This window comes from Balearica regulorum, chromosome 1 (genome assembly GCF_011004875.1).
Source record: "Balearica regulorum gibbericeps isolate bBalReg1 chromosome 1, bBalReg1.pri, whole genome shotgun sequence".
Taxonomy (NCBI): domain Eukaryota; kingdom Metazoa; phylum Chordata; class Aves; order Gruiformes; family Gruidae; genus Balearica; species Balearica regulorum.
The window spans coordinates 27,245,112-27,262,758 of record NC_046184.1 but is presented as its reverse complement, the minus strand read 5'-3'; the positions used below and the strand labels follow the sequence as shown (position 1 = coordinate 27,262,758).

The 17,647-nt window shown below is 42.6% G+C and overlaps 1 protein-coding gene and 1 long non-coding RNA gene across 27 annotated transcripts in view; one reads left to right on the top strand and one right to left on the bottom strand.

Moving 5' to 3' along the window:
* The window catches only part of ANKRD26 (ankyrin repeat domain containing 26), a 64,611-nt gene extending 54,085 nt beyond the window's left edge, over positions 1-10,526 (bottom strand). For 5 of the 24 annotated variants that reach the window (XM_075743463.1, XM_075743516.1, XM_075743598.1 and 2 more), the window contains exons 1-5: positions 10,031-10,434; positions 6,464-6,578; positions 6,048-6,221; positions 5,834-5,940; positions 4,222-4,370 (exon numbers count right to left, since the gene is read on the bottom strand). In XM_075743463.1, coding sequence (XP_075599578.1) covers positions 4,222-4,370; positions 5,834-5,940; positions 6,048-6,221; positions 6,464-6,578; positions 10,031-10,233 — 748 coding nt within the window. In that variant the 5' untranslated portion in view covers positions 10,234-10,434. Of the gene's footprint in view, positions 1-617; positions 669-4,221; positions 4,371-5,172; positions 5,311-5,833; positions 5,941-6,047; positions 6,222-6,463; positions 6,579-9,330; positions 9,350-10,030 lie in introns of those variants that run through there. The other 19 variants (XR_012833752.1, XM_075743427.1, XM_075743549.1 and 16 more) reach the window with 9 other exon arrangements.
* Positions 10,525-17,430, top strand: LOC142600328 (uncharacterized). Of its 3 annotated transcripts, none has more exons than XR_012833758.1 (3): positions 10,525-10,685; positions 13,428-13,489; positions 14,112-15,035. It is a non-coding gene; the product is annotated as an uncharacterized LOC142600328 (long non-coding RNA). The 3 variants fall into 3 exon arrangements; XR_012833756.1 differs by having other exon boundaries at positions 13,428-13,493; XR_012833757.1 differs by lacking the exon at positions 13,428-13,489 and having other exon boundaries at positions 14,112-17,430.
* Positions 17,431-17,647: the final 217 nt, after the last annotated feature.

Here is a 17,647-nt window from a genome sequence, read left to right as displayed (position 1 = left end):
CAGTCTAACCTACCTGCTAACCTCCCAAGCTGAATAGAAATCTCTTTCTTAGAACTGGGTGGATAGTGTGGAGCAGTCAGTTGTAAACTCTTGGCAGGTGACTTCAGTTATATTTTCAGTTATTCAGCTGGTTTGCTTAATTATAACTGTACTAAGTTATCTGAACTTTTGCTTTCACTGTATAGCAACTTTGAGCAACGATCAAAACCAGGTCACATCATCCTTCAGAAGGCAAGAGAGAAAGTTCATGAGCTAGTTTTCAGACAGACCTTGATGCCCTACTATAGAAATGGGATCTAGAAAAGCAGTCTCTGGGGATTGTTTATTTCCACTTTAATTGAAGTCCGTTTCCATTTTGGAGTAACAGAAGACCATATTTAAAAAAAACCAACAAACTACTATCACTAATGACACAAAGCAAACACTCAATTCAATAATAAAGGACCCATGCAAAACATGCAAACAAATAATAAGTGCCCAAAGCCTGCTCTCAAATCTAATTTATAAAACCAAAACCATCAAAACAGGGACATCCAGGATAATAAACATCATAGACATGTTAATATTTGTATATCGTACAACATGTTTCATATTTGAAATGCTACTGTATAGAATACCTTTCCTTGATTTTCCTGTTCTTGATGTCTGGTTAGGAGATTGTTGCATTCCTATATCCATTTAGGAAAAGGCATGGAAAGGATAGATGAAACGATAACATCAGAATAAATTTGAATTCTCAGAAATTTGGAAAACGTAATCAGTACATCAACAAAGCTATAGCAATGGGAGAATGTACCATGACTATCAGTCTACTCTACAGTTACAAGTGGCAGGAACAAAACCAATCACAATCTACAGAACTCTACTCTCAAGGGACAGTGCCAAACAGTATAACTTAGTTTACTTGCTCCATGTAAAACACACACATTCCAATATTTTGAAATAAACAGATTATCAGAAATATACTCTATTGCCAACTTTACATTTCCCTCAACTTGACTAGTCCTTGTCTAGCACAGATCGCAAATGCAATACCTTTATATTTGTAGACTGCTTTATACATACAGCACACTCAAAATCCCTCTAAGCATCCCAAAAATCCTTAGGTGCCAACAACTAAACTTTAGAGTTACACTATCCAGAAATTTTGACAGAAATCTTGGCGCTCAGTACTCACACCACTATGCAACTTGGAGCCATTATATTATTTACATTCACTCAAGTCAGTTTTAGCATGTTTGTTATCCCTTGCTAAAAAAAAAAAAAGCAACCCAGAAACTTGTTGCCTTAAATCAGCTCATCTTAACAGTGTGTCGGTGCCTGATGCAAACATAGGCTCCTCCTACCTCAGTATGAAGACAAGAGAGTCCTGCTTATATTGATTTGACCATGCTGAACTGTTTCCATACAGAAGCTATGCCACCAGCCAAAACACAGACATGACAAGTAGTCAGAATGTTCCCCCAGGGCTATAGGGCAGGCCACAACTGGACCAAAATGGGTGCACTGACTGGTGTGAGTGTCATGCACGTGTGTGTGTGCCTATGCATTTCTGTGTCTTGTGGAATAGAAGTTTTAGGATATAAATCACTATCCACCTGCTCTACCCATCCTACTTAGTAAAATTTTATTTTTTAAGTCAATGAATGGTGTGGTTCTGTTACTGCAGCTACCCGACACCACATTTCTTTGTGACAAGGCCATAACATGGAATGGATGTGGCAAAAGGACTCCTATTAAAGACATACACTTAAAGAGTTAAGAGAGGACCTCAGGATAGTTTCTCATCCCTTCTTCATTTCTCGGTTTTCTTAAAAGGTGATACACGACAACTTTTCCTGGCCTTGGGACATGTAAATCACACTGAAGCACTTATTTCTTTAACAGCTCTACAATGAAAAAACAACAGTTTCCGCAGGGACTCAGGGAAACACTGAAGGAACAATACACTAATATGCAGTGCAGTAGCAAAAAAAAAAGTTGCCACTGCACACATACTAAAAATTCAAATCCTCGCCTTTAGAAAAAAATGTGTAATAATTATTTTTTTGCCAAAGAAATTCCAACTTCAGATCTAAAAAGTCTGTCATTCAATATGCTAGGGTTGGAATCCATTCATTTGGAGGTTTTTGCAAACTTGTCTGTGATTAATAAAAAGGTTCATGTTCTGACAAAAAGTAAACATCCAAATAAGCATGAGCCAACTTCTTAAATATGCTGACTTGCTCATTAGAGGAGAATATTTGAAGCAATGTCAACAAGTGCAAAAGCAGCAAAAGGAACAAGGACAACACTGAAGATCCCATAAAAGTGGTACAGAAGAGCAAAAAAAAAAAAAAAAAGGAATTTCAAAGTGGATGCTTCTCTGGTCTCTCAAGATCATCCCAGCTTCTCCTCTAACAGCAACTTCAAAGCCTGTTACTGCAGCATATCAAAGGGACTCTCACCATGCAGGAGCTGTGCTTTGTGGGTGCAAGTCAGAGACTGCAGAATTAATGCCAATAAATGTTCCCTATATGCTACTAATATCTCTCGCTCAACATGGTGGGGTCATCTTTTAAGAGACTGAGCACAAGAAAAGGATTCATACTACTCAGAAGAAAACCAAGCCCTACTAGAAGCAGACTGAGAACAGAGCATACTCTTTCTCCTTCCAAGTCCTTAAGCCACATAACATTGTCTTCAGACTTACTATGCCTCTTCAAATAAGGATAAGTAGTCAAGATCTCCCATAATATTGGGGACTTATATTCGTAGTATCATAATTTTCAAGGAATGGGGCAAATTATTTGGCTCAAGAACCCATATTTCCCTGAGGGTATGTCAGTTATAGAATCATATAACAGTATTATTTTTCAGGCCACATATTTTAAAATAACCCAGGCCTGTCAGCCATTACAATGTGGTACCACAGGAATTATCTACATGCACAGGAGGCAGAAACAGTGTTGTTTGGACAACAGCAACATTTTACTGATTAAACTACCTGTACCAAGCCCTTTCCAAAAAATTAAAATAAAATTCTTCCCTCAATCAATGAAGAAACTTTACAAGTCTCCAACTAGATCAAAGCAACTGTTCCCAAGTCAAGGGAACAAAACTTGACTCTAAATTAAATTCCCATATCTGGGAAAAAAATCAGTGAGGAAAATATATCCCATGTTTCGCTCATATTTCTTGATGTATTTAAAAAAGGAGTAACGAACTGTGTTTGAACACTGTCTGCTGCCCATTTGCCGCATAGTCCTGATATAACACCCATAAAAAGCCCCAGAAAGAATAAAACATCCCACTGTAAGGCCTGAGATGTAAAGTCCACGACAATTTCATTTATATTAAAATATTAATTTTCTAAGATTCCTCTAGGGCAATGTGAGCTCATAAGTATAGACTGAACTTTAAAAACTCACCGAAGGAGTTAACTTTTTGATCACAAGACAATTTAATTGTTTTTCTGGATCACAAGGTAATAGGGAATTTTTTTAAAGTTTATTTCATTAAATTACTGAAAGTGGAAGAAAAGCTGTATTTTTATTGTAAATCAAACTATGTCCAATAAGATGCAGTATACACAAACACTGCATTGATGTTGCTAACAAAGTTACTTTTCCAAGACAATTTTTCCTAAATACATCTCTACAGGTCCTACACAGAAACAATTGTAACTGATGCTGAGAAATAAGATGAGTCACTAAAAGGCATCTAGTGCTGGTGAAACTATTAATATTAAAACCAAAACCACACAAACTCAGTGGAAATCAACAAGATATATCTTCCTGCTAACTCATCTGTTGCTTCCCAGATGGACAACTACTCAGGATGAACCTACTGCTTTTGCAATTGGATTTTCACAATCTGAATGCCCATCTATAGGTAAAAGTAGACACCTGAAAAACAAAAACACTCTCACCTTAGTTCCTTCCGTTCCCCTTCTCTCTCTCTAGGAAAACCTATATAGACAGGCAACCTGACAGGCAGAAGGCAACAACCCCATAAGTAGACAGACATGTAGCACACAAATCACAACTGCCTTCACAGCCTGACAAGAAGCACCTCCAACCAGCAACAAATAAGCACGTTCACAAAACTTCTTGTGCTGCCCCATCCAATGCCTCCACTAAATGTCAATGGTGAACACAGTAAGTGTTAACAATACAAACCACCTAAAGAAAAGGCTATAGTGATTCTCCTCATAAGTTCCTCTGTGGTTAAGGTTCCTACCTCCTCTGTCCATAGCAGGGGCACCCAATGTAAAGCCAGCAGCTGCTGTCCGGTGAGGAGTGCTAAGTACCGTGATGCCTTGTGCACCACCTGCAGAAGCTTCTCCTGTGTTTTCCCAGTCTGTGTATTCTGCCAGTTGTTTACTAAGACTACATAGAAAAAGAAAGGAAATATATTTGGTAGAAATAACCACATACTTGCATATACCATTTAATAGAATAATTAACAGCCACTTATTATCCATCCTACACATATTCATAGCCACATGAATTCATATACGTGTATGTATTTGTTAAGGGTAATACACATAGAGCTTATTGCATGAGTATTACATACTTCAGTATTCACTACAGTCATGTTCATTCTACAGATGCATATTCACACCTACGAAGTTATTAATTCCTGCTTGGTACACTTTTTTCAGCCTAGCTTTTAAGCACATATTCGAGTTGTGCTTTTAAGCACAACTTCAAGAAGGAGCGCTTGTGGGCACAAAGCTATGAATAAGAGGAGTAAAACTGCTTAAGATTTTAACAAAAGAGATATCGGTTAGATCTCCTCTAAAACAAAAGTCTGGTAGTTCCTGGTCATTGTAGTGGAAGTCAGTAAAGACAACAGTGCTGGTCTGGGGAGAGGGTTTACGTGCATTTCAGTTTGCCAAGTTTCACCTCTGGATAACTGTAGGATACAGACACTGTTTAGAATTTATATTGGGCAGATGTGCGCTTAGCTACAAAACTTGAAATCTAACAGAGAATTCTGTGCAGAAATTTGCCTCAACTTCCAAATTAACACTAGACATAGGAATGATACATATCAGAAGGCATCACTGAGCACAGCTTCAAGACAGGTCTCAACATACCATTAAACCTTGGTGCCTTTACCAAAAAGGTGTTAAAAAGCCGCACTGATAACTGACAACTCATTCTAATGATAAGGTTAAAAATTTACCTAGAATATCCATGAATAACAGCATAATCCTCAGCTGTCCATCCATTAGTGTCTTTATGGGAAACATCAGCACCATACCGAAGAAGAACTTTTATCAAATTAAGCTCCCCACCAGAAGCAGCAGTCATAAGTGGGGTTCTGAAGCATTGAAAAGATGATATGAAATAGACTTTTTTTGAGAGCAAATAGGAATAAAAATTTTACACAGACACTGTAATTATATTTTCCCCATCATCTTAAAATGAACAAAAGACAAAGCAGTTTTCATTACCTATTAAGAGCAACAATAAAATGGGAAAGGGAGTCAAAACAATTAAATGTTCAATCTTCAGACAAAGCCTCCACATAGATAACACTTACATACAAACTGTGCTGCTATGCAGATGTTTTTTCAAATTGAGGCAATGCTGCTGAGCTAATGACATGCTTCCTGCCAGAAGGGCCACCAGAGACAATGCCTTCTTGCAATCCTCAATGCAGAAAGCATCCACTGAGGTATGACAGCAGCCAAGTGCAGACCTGCTTTCACAAGTCACACAGAAATAGCTCCTCCTGTGTGGCTCCCTGGTTTTTTTTTTTCAGAGCTCATTCTCATGTCTCTCATCAATCCAACCTGAAGAATATTAAAGAGACCCATGAAGAGTTTTGACAAACCCCTCACCTTTCACACTGATCTCGAGCATGCACATCAGCTCCTTTTTTAAGGAGCAACTCTACTATCTCTTCATGATGTTCAGAGACAGCAAGAATAAGTGGGGTATATCCCTCCTGAAAGGACAGATAAATAAAGTTAAAAATCAAAGTAAAAAAACTCTTCAAGAGAAATATTAATGCAACTTTTTGAAGTAATTTCCTTAACAAATATAAAAGTTTACCTTATTGTGAGCATCAATATTGGCATTATGCTCAAGTAACAGCCTTGCTACAGACGCATTAGGAGATATGATAGCAAGGTGAAGGGCAGTGTTGCCATCAGCATCTGCCAGATTTGGGTCGGCACCATGGTCTAGCAGAATAGCCACACACTCTTCTTGCTGGCACTGTACTGCCTGGGAACAGCACACAAAAAAGAAAAAACTTCCAGCATTTACATTTCCCTCCGTTACAATTTCCCCACCTTCCCACTGCTGGAAAATAAGAGCACCTTCAAAGATTAGCTAATGTATCCCTATTCCATGCCAATCACAATATGCATGTTTCAACACAGGTCTACATAAAGAAACCTGCAAGATACAACATTAGTGCATAATCAGTAAGCCACACTTACAAGAACATAACATATTCCACATACCTTCATCAGTGGTGATCTGTTATCATTGTCAAAAAGATTTAGCTTACACTTGTTTTCCACTAGATATGTAACAACATCCACATGGCCATTCGCACAAGCGAGGTGCAGAGGTGTCCTAAAAATTTAATATATTAAATTAGCACAGACAGACAATTAAAGAAATCATTTCAAGCTGTGATAAATGGATATGACCGCAAGTTTCACTTTGCAAAAAGCAAGCTTAAGAAAAGATTTCTTGTTCAATTACCAGTAACAGCAGTTGCACACCAAATGCCTGAGGCTGCCTAACAAAAAACCCTCCACATCGTCTGCTTAGTAAGGTAACATTTCCTTCATTGTAGAACTGAATTGGCACAAACAGATTCCTCTGTCTAGGCATTGGTCACTGCCTCCAGCAGGACTACACATACAGCACAGCAGAGACCAAAGCTTGGGAATCTGAGGACTACAGCAAGTAAACCTCTAAGTTCTCCTATGATCATTCATGTGCCAGAAGTGTATCAGAGAGGTAGGAGATGGGTTTTATAACAATAATATTAGTGTTTCCCTGCACTTTGATAATTTCTGCTTTTTCTTCAGCTTGCTTACTACTGCAGCAAAACCAAGAACACGCTTGCACCAAAGCACAACTGATAACTTGTAGGAAACTAGACAGCAGAACACTGCAATCCTGACTACAGGAAAGTAATGTTTGGCCTTCCTGACATGTATAACTATCATAGTCATAAAAAGCCTACTACAGAGGAAGTGCTCTTCAAGGAGGGAATACACTGTTTCCACAATACATGACATGCATAAGAAAATTAAACTTTTTTCTTCAAGTAAAGCCTTGCCAGAAAGAAAAGGGCTCCTTCAAACCACAGAATATCTTAGGTCTAATGTCAATTAACCAGCATACTTGTACCCAAAGACACAATCACCCACAAAGTCCTTGCCTGTGTTTCCCCCTAAATCACAGGCACAAAGCATCACTAACTTCACCCTGTGCAGAAGGCAAAGCGCCTGCTGCTCTGCAGGACACCTGTGCCAACAGAGCAGGAGACAAACTAGAAAACAGCTGGGACCTTTCTCCCCTGAAGGTGATGCAATAAAAATCCTGCAGTTCCTTAAGAACTGAGGGGAAAGCCAACACTAGTTTTGAACTGCATCACTGTAGGTGGGTCCTTCTCTGTACTTAGGAAAGCTCAATTAACTTTGCAACTGTTTTAGTACCTTGCTGAGAGATACGAACCAAAAGGCTCACCGGCTAGGTGGGAACAGAAGGAGAGAGGCACACAAATGCAGTGGCACGTGATGCAGAAACACAGCAATTTGTAATGCAGATATTCTTGTTACAGGGCAGCTGATGAGCATCCTCCATGGCAACAAGGATGAGGACAAGAAAATCACAAAACTTCAAAAAATTTGTAATGTCTTGCATACTTCTTGCTGCCCTCCTCGATCAAGTGTCTCAGTCTGCCAACAGGAAAGGAGATTGCTCTACTTGCAACAAGGCCTGCTGAGCTCCATAGAAGATCCACTTCAGGAAACAGGCCAGCAGAGAACATCAGAGTGTTCAGAGTTGCCGGTCCCCGCAAGAAGCTTCCAGTAACAACAAAGCTGTTCTGCCACCCAGCCCTGGGGACCCTGCTCAGACTCCACTCCTCCTGCTACTGCAATCCTACGCTGATCACCCACGGGGTAGAAGAGAACTGCTGATGCCTGAGATGCTGCAGAACAACCCACTGGGAGACCACAGGGAAATAGCAGGTTGGTGGCACACACTTCCAATGGAACTTGAGCTGACAACCCAGCAGCTACAAGATAAGCAATGAAAAGCTGTAGAGTTCACTCTGACAGGCAGCTGACAGGGTAAATCTCTCAGTGATTAGCTTTGACCCAGGATTCATGACTAGCTGGCATTGTGCCTACAGCACTTCCAAATCTGTGCTGAGTTTTGCTCATCTCTTTCAGCAAGGCTGAAGGCTTTGCTAGACCACCTCTGAAAAGCTGCCTGCTGCCAACTGATGCTGTTCCAAGTGCATTTTTTTGAGAGGTTCTATGGGCTACAGGACCCACTTTATGGAAGGAGCCTGTAGGTGTGATACTTGCCATGTCCCTGGTGCAGGATTTTGCTTTTGGAAATCCTGAAGAGCAAAACTGAGATATTAATATGAACAACGCACACATTTTAGCCATTACTTCCCACATTTCCTATTCTTCAATTCCATCTCCAATGATGTCAACTCTTCCAGTCCCTGGAGGACATGATGAAGCTCTGAAACAATTGGTGGTCAGTGACAATACACATCACACCCACAAGCACTAAGAAGGCATGGGTGGTCCTGCCACCCTCATGACTGGTGTAGTCTACAGGGGCTGCAGCAAGCAGGCAGACACTCTCCATTGAATCCCTCTCAAGTAAGCTTTTCAAGCAGCAGGCATTGTCATGTCATACCATCACAGTGTTCTAGCCTACATACACTGCCTTGTCTCTTGGTTTTCTGTTATAACACTGATAATAATAGCATGACACACAGAAGGAAAATCTTTCCAGAGTAAACAAACCTTTCTAACAAGATGAACTTAAAATGCAAAAACTAGACAAATTTCATACCAGGGTCTGCTAAGACCTGATGACCCACTGAATCAGCCACAGTGAAAGAAAAAGTAGTAAGAAGAAAAGAGAAAAAAAAAAAAAAAAAAAAAGAGACACATTCAGCAGCTATTTCCATAAATGCCATTGGGCACCTTGACTCAGGCAGCTGGAATATGCACAAAACATACTCAATCCACCTTAAACTGCATCCTCCAACTCCATCTGCATAAACAAATACTGACTGGCAACACTCATGCGCACAACCCCCATTACTAAAGTGCATGCTTACTATGCTCTTCCTTATTTCTACAAATCTAGGTGGTTTTAGGTGTTTCCATGGCAACAAGCCAGCTGTCTGGCAAAAGTCCAGTCTTCAGGATAGACAGCCTAGGAAGCTGAGCTACTCTGATAAAACCAGCATCTCTTCAGAATATCATGAACATTTTGACTCCAAGTCTTTTCAGAAAAAGCATTAAAGGGTTGACACATACAAGACCCAAACACTTTGGTCCATTCCCTTATGCTTACAATGGGTCACTAGGAGCTATGCTGCAGCCCAGGGCTTCTTCTTAAGATATAATTGCTAAGTATTTGCTGTGCTTGATTAAAAAACCTATGCAACAATACCTGCCAGAAGCAGCAGCTTTTCCTTTAAGTCACTGCTCAGATCTTTCAACCCAACTTCCAACTTCTTCGTTAGGCTGCTGCCAGCTCCCTCCCACTGCTGTGCCCCCGGGCAAAGAAATATGTCTCCGGGAACGAGGGCACCGAGGAGGCCAGGGCAAAAAGGGTAAGACGACGCTTGGATGCTAGGCCGGATTCAAGGGCTTGTGGCAGCACTGGCCTAATTCCCACACCCAGCCGAGGGCTGAGCTTGGCTGCGGAGCCAACTCTCCCGCTCCTGGCGGGGAGCTGCCGGCAGCTGCGGCTGCACCTGGTGCTCCCGGCACCGCCGGGACCCCCCGCCCCGCCTCAGCTTCCCCCCTTACCGCTCCGCCTTGTCCCGCCCGTCGATGCCGTATTTCTTCAGTCCCTGCCGCACCTGGGCCAGGTCGCCGCTGGCGGCCGCGCGGTGTAGCTTGCCCAGGTCCTTCTGCCGGAGCTCGTAGGCACCGGCGGGACAGGGCACGGAGGCACTGCCGGACGGCGGCTGTCCCTTCCTCTTCCTCCCGAACCCGAAAATCCTCTTCATCCCGTGGCAAGGACGCGGGCACGGTCCCACCTCAGGGGAGCGACGGCGCGGGGCACCCGGCGGGCTGTGTCGGGCCCCAGGCAGGGACAGGGGAGCGGAGTCCCCGGCAGCGCCTTCCACCCGGTACAGCTGTTGCAGAAAGAAACAAAACACCAGCGGGCTGCCCGGGCAACACCGGCAGCCCCCGGGGCCGCGGCCCCCCGCGCACCACCAGGCCCCGCGCAGGCGCGATTGAACGGCGCCGGGAGGGTAAGGCTCGCTCCGCCCACCACGCCGGGAGTGCGGGTGTGTCCGCGCATGCGCGGCGTCGGGAGGCTGGGGTGTGTCAGCGGGGCGGTTCAATATCCAACGGGATGGCGGCACAGTTAAATGTCAAACGGGATGGCAGCATGTTTGTCTTTAGGTTAGTTCCTGGTCTGCCCCTGTGAGTAGATTATAGGGCGTGTCAAACGGTGAGTGATACCGCTTTTTCTCCCTCAGGCTGCCATGACGGGTCAAGGGGAGGAGGCGCCTGGGTGAGAGGCCTGGCGTGCCCCGGCGGGTGACAGGGGGGGATAGTGCACCCCACAGGGCACTCGGGGATCGCTGCTGTGAAGCTTGGGGGGTTGTTGGCGTACCTGGCAGCAGCAATTCCCTGCTGGCCCCAGAGCAGCTTGGGCAAGTTTGCTTTAAAAACAAATTGTGCAAACTGAGAAAGCATTTAGTGAAGAACAAAAAAAAAATCTCATAAAGGAGTTATGGACAAAATAGTTCTCCAATGAAATTAATGTGTCAGTTTATTTAGCAGTACCACTTGAGTGCTGTTATTAGGCTTGGGTGAATGGATGCCAAAGGAAAAACCAGCAAGGATTAATATGGTAGGAAATGGGATGGAGGGGGACTTCAGATATCATCTACTTACATACCTTATTCATGACAAAACGAGAAAGTTACTTTCCAGTAAATGTGGCTGAGTTGGCACCGCCACAAAAGAATACAAACATGCATGCACACTGATTGTAAGAAAATGTGGTACAGAAATCAAAAGACAGGTCACACCTTTGGTATAGATAAGGTGGGAATCATTTTCAATATTGTACTGCTACAGTGATGCTACTAGGTAGTTCAGAGTGGTGAAACCTTACTGTAAGAAACGATATGATTTTGGGGTAATGTCATAGTACAGTATACCCTAGACTATTTGATTAATGACACACCTTGGAGAACACTTTTTCCTATCTTTAGGAAAGGAATTTGATAGGGACTGTAGGGTCTCCTGGTCTTAGTTGGGGAGTAACTCCTCCTTGCATCTGAATTTGTGAAAAATGGAGAGATGGCAAACAAAATCTAATTAAGAGGGACACATTTACTGTGATTAGCAGTGAAAATATTTATTGCAAGGGGACAGGAATATAGTGCCACTTCTTAGGGAAGAGATTCAGCCCTTTAAAATATTTTCTTCTCCATCACTAATAATGGTGCAGCTATTAAAACCTTCATTTGCTTTTCCAGAATGAGTCTTCACAGCTTTATCAAGCCTGTTTGTTTCTGGCGGTGTTCTCTTGTATCAAAGTGGCTGACATATAGTCACTTTCATTAGTTGATTCTCAGTGTATTAGCAGTGTTCTGTTGTTTCAGACCAGATCTTTTGAAGGAAGAGCTAAAATAATAATAATTTTAGAAAAGATATATATATGTATATAAACCCCACCTTTTTCTGATACCACAGCCAAGTAAATTAAGGTTGCAAACCCTAAATTTTATGAGTATTGGGCAGCAGTTATGAGTAGCCATTTTAAGAGTATCTCTGTAATCAGTGACCATTTAATGGAGAAATGAAGAGCAAAATGCATTTTTAATTGGATATTTTTGTTTTCTTACAGATACTTAAAACACACAAAGATGTGGTACTTAGGGACTTGTTTTAGTGGTGGCCTTGGCAGTGCTAGGTTAATGGTTGGACCTGATGATCTTAAACGTCTTTTCCAACCTAAACAATTCTATGATTCTATCTTAGAAGAAAGGCAGGATTTTATTTGCAAGATGGCAATATAGGGCAAACACAGTACATCTCTATGCTCTTTCCAGGAGGAAGTATTTCTTCTCAAGTCCTTTTTGAAGTGGACACATGCTCAGCCACAAAAGCTTGTGGTTTTTACAGGTTACTCCCCAACTAAGACCAGGAGACCCTACAGTCCCTATCAAATGTCAAATGATTCAGAATCGTATTAATACAACCCCTTGTGATTAGAGAGTCAGCTTTAGCTGGTAGGGACTTTGGTAGCTGTTTGGGCTGAAATTTACCTTCACACTTAGAAGATAAGAGGGTGCTGATGAGGCCTATAGATATAGTTATATGGGCACAACAGGAACTGTTCATTATTAGCCAAAAAGGATGCAAAATGAATAGCTAGAATTTTTCACAACCAATTAACTGTTGTTTGTATTATTTTCTTCCAGCTTTTTGATCTTTGTACTATTTCTTGAATCTCTGTGGCTCGTGGGTGAAGCTGAAGATACTCAATTTTTTTGTTTTAGTTTTAATCCATTTCTATTTTTTTAAATAGTTCCTTTATTAGGGGGATTTTTTTGAGGTATTGGTATTTCCTATTGTGTTGCTTTGTCCTTTCAATGTGTTCTATGTAGCTTATCTGTAGAAGTCTCAATATCATCTAGTAACTGTTGTTTCTATTCCTGTCTGCATGCAAGGTTTCATTCCTGTTCTGATGCCCTGCACAACACCCGTGTTCCACAGGAAGATTTCCAAACAGGGCTTAAATGTGGCTTAAGTGTTGCATAAGCCTTGGTATTTGAGTTAGTCTGCTAAAGGTACACCTTTCCTTTGACGTGATTCACTGTAGCTGGACAATTTAGCTCACAAAATATTTTTTACTGCTGAGGTAAAAGAATGTCAGTCTAAAATTCCCTTTTTCCAATCTGTATTTTCCCCCTATTAAATCATTCTTTGTATTTTGTTTACCAAGAAGGAAAAAATTCAGTAAAGACTTGTTGGGCTGATACCCATATGCTTCTAATCATCTGGTTTAGTACACCTGCTTTTCAACTGCTGTACTTATAGGAGGCGTGGTATAACTCAGAAAAGCTGTCTGGGAAGATTGCATTTCTCCGCATTGCTCGCTCTGAGACTTTGAAGAGAACTGGGTAGTTGCGTGCATCCTGCAGACAGTGACTGTAACAGCTTTTCCTCCCTCTAGGTGGAGAGCTGGAGCTGTGGTGGTGCTTCTGATGTGCCACCTCTGGAAACCCCGTACAGTCAGTGGGTATGCCGAGTCCTGTGGTGGCAGTTTTACTTGATCTCAGTACAGTCGGACACTCACACCGTATCCCATGCACACGTGCACACAGTAGGATTAACAGCTAGCTTTCTATTGAGAATGTGGAATGGATTTCTTTTGGCTTCCTCTAAGTGATGAACAAGAAATGCTATTTTTTTTCAATACAGTAAAAGAGCTACTGTGCAACAGAAGAGACTTACTAACATATTCAGAACCACATAGATTCACTGGCTCACACTTTTTGTGCAACCAGTATACAGTTACCATTGAAATGGCTCCACAATAACACACTCGAGTCCAAGTAGATCATAATTGGATGTGTTAGGTTTAGTTACATTTTAGTTGATTGCAAAGAAAAAGAAAATTTTTGTCTTCCTTCTTGTAATTAAACTACTTAGAAATTATAAGCCATAAGAAAATAAATGTCTGCTAAAAATAGGACTGTACTGCATTGAGGATTGATTTCAATTCCTGAAGGAATACAGAGTAGCATTCCTACTAATGTGGTTATTTTCAAGATTTTTTAAAAATCATGTCCTATGAGTATATACCTGCTACTAAAAAAGTTTTTCTTATGTTTAAATGGAATTTCCTGTATTTCAGATTTCAGTTTGTGGCCATTGCCTCTCCGCTGACTGTCACTGGATGCCAAAAGGCTGCTGCTTTTCTGTACTGCCCCCTCCCCTCAACTGATAAGATTTCTCCCTTGAGCCTTCCTAAATGAAATTCATTACAAAAAGATCTTTGCTACCTTGAGGCTTCTCCTGTTCTCATACCAAGAAGCCATAAAAGAATGGTTTCATTGCCTCTGTCTCATCTTTCTAGCACTCCTAGCTGATTGCTGTATCTCTCATGCTGCCTTCTGCATTGGCCTGACAATAGCAGGGTGGAAAACTGATTTGGCTGAGAAATACTAATTTCTTTCTGCTGGAGCAGTTCCACAATCCTGGTTCTGCATGTAGTAGCACAGGCATCTGTACTGGCCCACAGCAGAGAAGACATAAGCTGATAGCGGCAAGGGTATTATCATAAGGAACAGATACTTTGGTACTGCAACCTAGAGGTTGCTCACTGACCGTTGCTTCTGGGGTGTTATCTCAGCAGCTCAGAAGATGCACAGATGAGATGAACAAGAAATGGCTGGGGAAGTGGAGAAGTTCCAGAAGGCTCTTTCTTCATGATCAGGAGTTGGAAGTCAAGATTTCCTTGTCTAAATGTATGGCCATTCTTGAGTGGTGCCATCGCGCCTAACAACATGACTTTGCATTTAAGAAGGTTGATCTCATCTTTGTCCCTTTGTGGTTGCAGATGTTGAATACATTCTGCAGTGTTTTTTTGTTGCATGTAGTCAAAGACTGAAATTAAAGCTAAGATTAGGCCAAACTTGGGCAAAATGCTCATTATATTGGGTAGGAGGTCTACCTAAATAAAAGCAGGCCTGCACTTGAAAGTTTAGGATCACTGGAGGTATTTCCTGTTTTTATTTTGGCTGTAAGAGTAAAAAATTATTAATAAAAGGATTTTATTCAAATTTGTCTGGTAAGTCTTTGGGTGGTATTTTAGACACAGCTCTGGTGTTACAAGAGGTACTGTGTGTGAGCAGGTCTCATGTGCACAATGCAGTTTGCTGTGAAGATCCCCACATCAGTGCTGGACATTTCTTGTCTTCCAGGCCTCAGGAGCCTCCCCCAACTGCCATGGCATCTCTGAGATTATCAAGAGTGTCCCCACAGTGACACTGGAGATGGACTTTAACATGAAAAAATTGACTGGACTTCTCTTTACCGCCTCACCCCCCACCCCACTGTAACTGGTATCAACACCTGTTATGCCAGATGCCAATGCTGAATTTCCATTCTGTGGCTCCACCAGCCAAGAACTTTCCCCTCTCGCTGACAGCCTCAGCCTCACGGCAGCACAGGGCAGGTTAGGACCAAACTTGAAAACAGGTCACGTCTGAGTTTATCACAGGGACAACACAAAGTGAAGGGCAAGATGTTCTGCACCTGCTTTCTCTGCGGAGAGATGCTAGAAAGTACCAAAAGCTGAACTTCTCTTTGACTGCTGTGGTGCAGGCTGGAGAAATATCTGAATGCCTTTTCCCTTTGCGGGCTACAAACTGGTCAGCTTCCCACGGGATCAAAACCTGTGGGATCTGCCAGTGTTTCATGGCTAGCGGAAGCTCACCCACTACCTTCTGCCCAGACCACAAGAGGGATTGCTCTAAACCAGAGGACGAGCCTGGGAACTGATTGTTAGCAATTCCTCAACTCTAGTCCACACAATTGTGCTTCAAGCCTCCCCAGAGGAAAAGGAGAGAGCTGTGTGCTGGGCATTTGCCTGGCCCCCAGGAGAAGCTGCAGGTGCAGCTGTAAACAGAGCTGAAGTGGGCAGAGGAGAGCTCTGGCTTGGACTTACGGCCTTGCTTCTCTCTCACAAGCGAAGATGTCTGCGTGACTGATTTTCATTCAGACCAAGGTCAGATAGAGAAGTCTTAACTGCCTGCTTAGGAAGAAAGCCTTCATAAGCCTTCAAAAAATGATTCATCATCCATACCAGCTAGGGCCAAAGAACTCAAATTCTCTGACAAAACGCAGCAGTTCTGCTAAAATGTCACGACAGTTCTAGTAGCCATCACCATTTTGCAGCAATCAGACAGGTCCTTGTCTGTACCAGAGGCAAGCGGAGGCAGTAAGAGTGTACAGCCACATGAAGGGGGAATGGGAGAAGCAAGACCAGCAGGGGGAACAGAAGAAAATAAAGACACATACTGGATTACACATTTTATTAAATACCAAGTTGGAACAACATATTTGGCATTAAATGGTGTTAGCAGCACAAAACTGTCATCTTCCTGCCAATGTAGTGGCTATGGCTGCTCTTCCTCACTGCCTGGCAACTCCAGTCCCTAAATTAGTAGGTGGAAGGGAAACCTTTCCTCTCAGTATAACCGCTCCTTGTTTTCTGGAGTTGGGACTTCTGTGCTGCAGCATCTTCTGATGGGTAACGATGCCATCTCTTCAGCTGTGGAAACAGTGAAAGGCAGTTGACTCATTCCACAAGAATACCTTCTAAAAATGAAAGTAGCTCTGAAACATGGCTGCTTTAGCAACACATCCGAGTAACAAGCAGAGAAGTACATAAAAGGTTACATGCTACTGAACAGCCAGAGCAACCACAACAGCACTTCTGGGAACTCTACTTCTGGGTCCCCATGACAAGGGAAAGATGGGCTGAGACAGCAGCTACTGGTGAGCAGTAAGTTCGAGAATTTTTTCTGCATCACCTCACTGCATTGTGCCCTGGGAAGCAATGGCACTGTTTAGAAAACTGCCTCCTGCTCAACTGGTGCCTAAGAAGGGGCTCAAGGGCTGATCATGAGCAAAGCCAACTTCATACAGTGGTTCCGAGTTATAGCGGTGTTACTTGCCTCTCTTCCAGAGAAGAATTAACCTGTCAGACCTAGATGATGCTGCCACAGCCTCGAGCTGCAGCCAGGCCTGTGCTGGAACACATGGCTCTCAGCCCTGACCCTCACCCACGGACATGATGTCCTGGTAGGACTGCAGACCTGCCTGTCCCTGTGGATGGGCCTGGCGATCTGCACTCTTGGCTGGCCCCGCTGACTGTCACTGGACCTGTTCTGCTCTTCCTGGTGAGGGCCTGTGGGACTGCTCCATGGCCCATGAGCTCATGGGCCCTGCCAGCCTTGCTTGAACTCTTGGCTTGCCCTTGACCTGCCTTTGCAGATACTGCTCTGCACATTCATTTTTACCCATGATGACAACTACAGCAGTGTCACTACTACTACAACAGAAAGAGCATCAGGAAGAGAACAGATAATTGACTATACCAAAAAAGTCTAGGAAAAGGGTAATATAGGTCTCAAAAGAGAAAAAAAACACCCCACAACAAAAGAAAATCACCAAGAAAACTCCAAACAAACCAGAGCTCACCTTTGTTCTTTATCTACCGCCTTCACTGACCATTTCAGTTGTTCTTCATTTCTCCCTATTAACAATGAGGGCCTCCACCTCTCTCTGCTCATACACTCTTATTTTCTTCATAGCTCTGTTCAGAAGGATGACCAACCTACACAGCAAATGAATCAAGAAAACAATGAAGCAATGGAACAACTG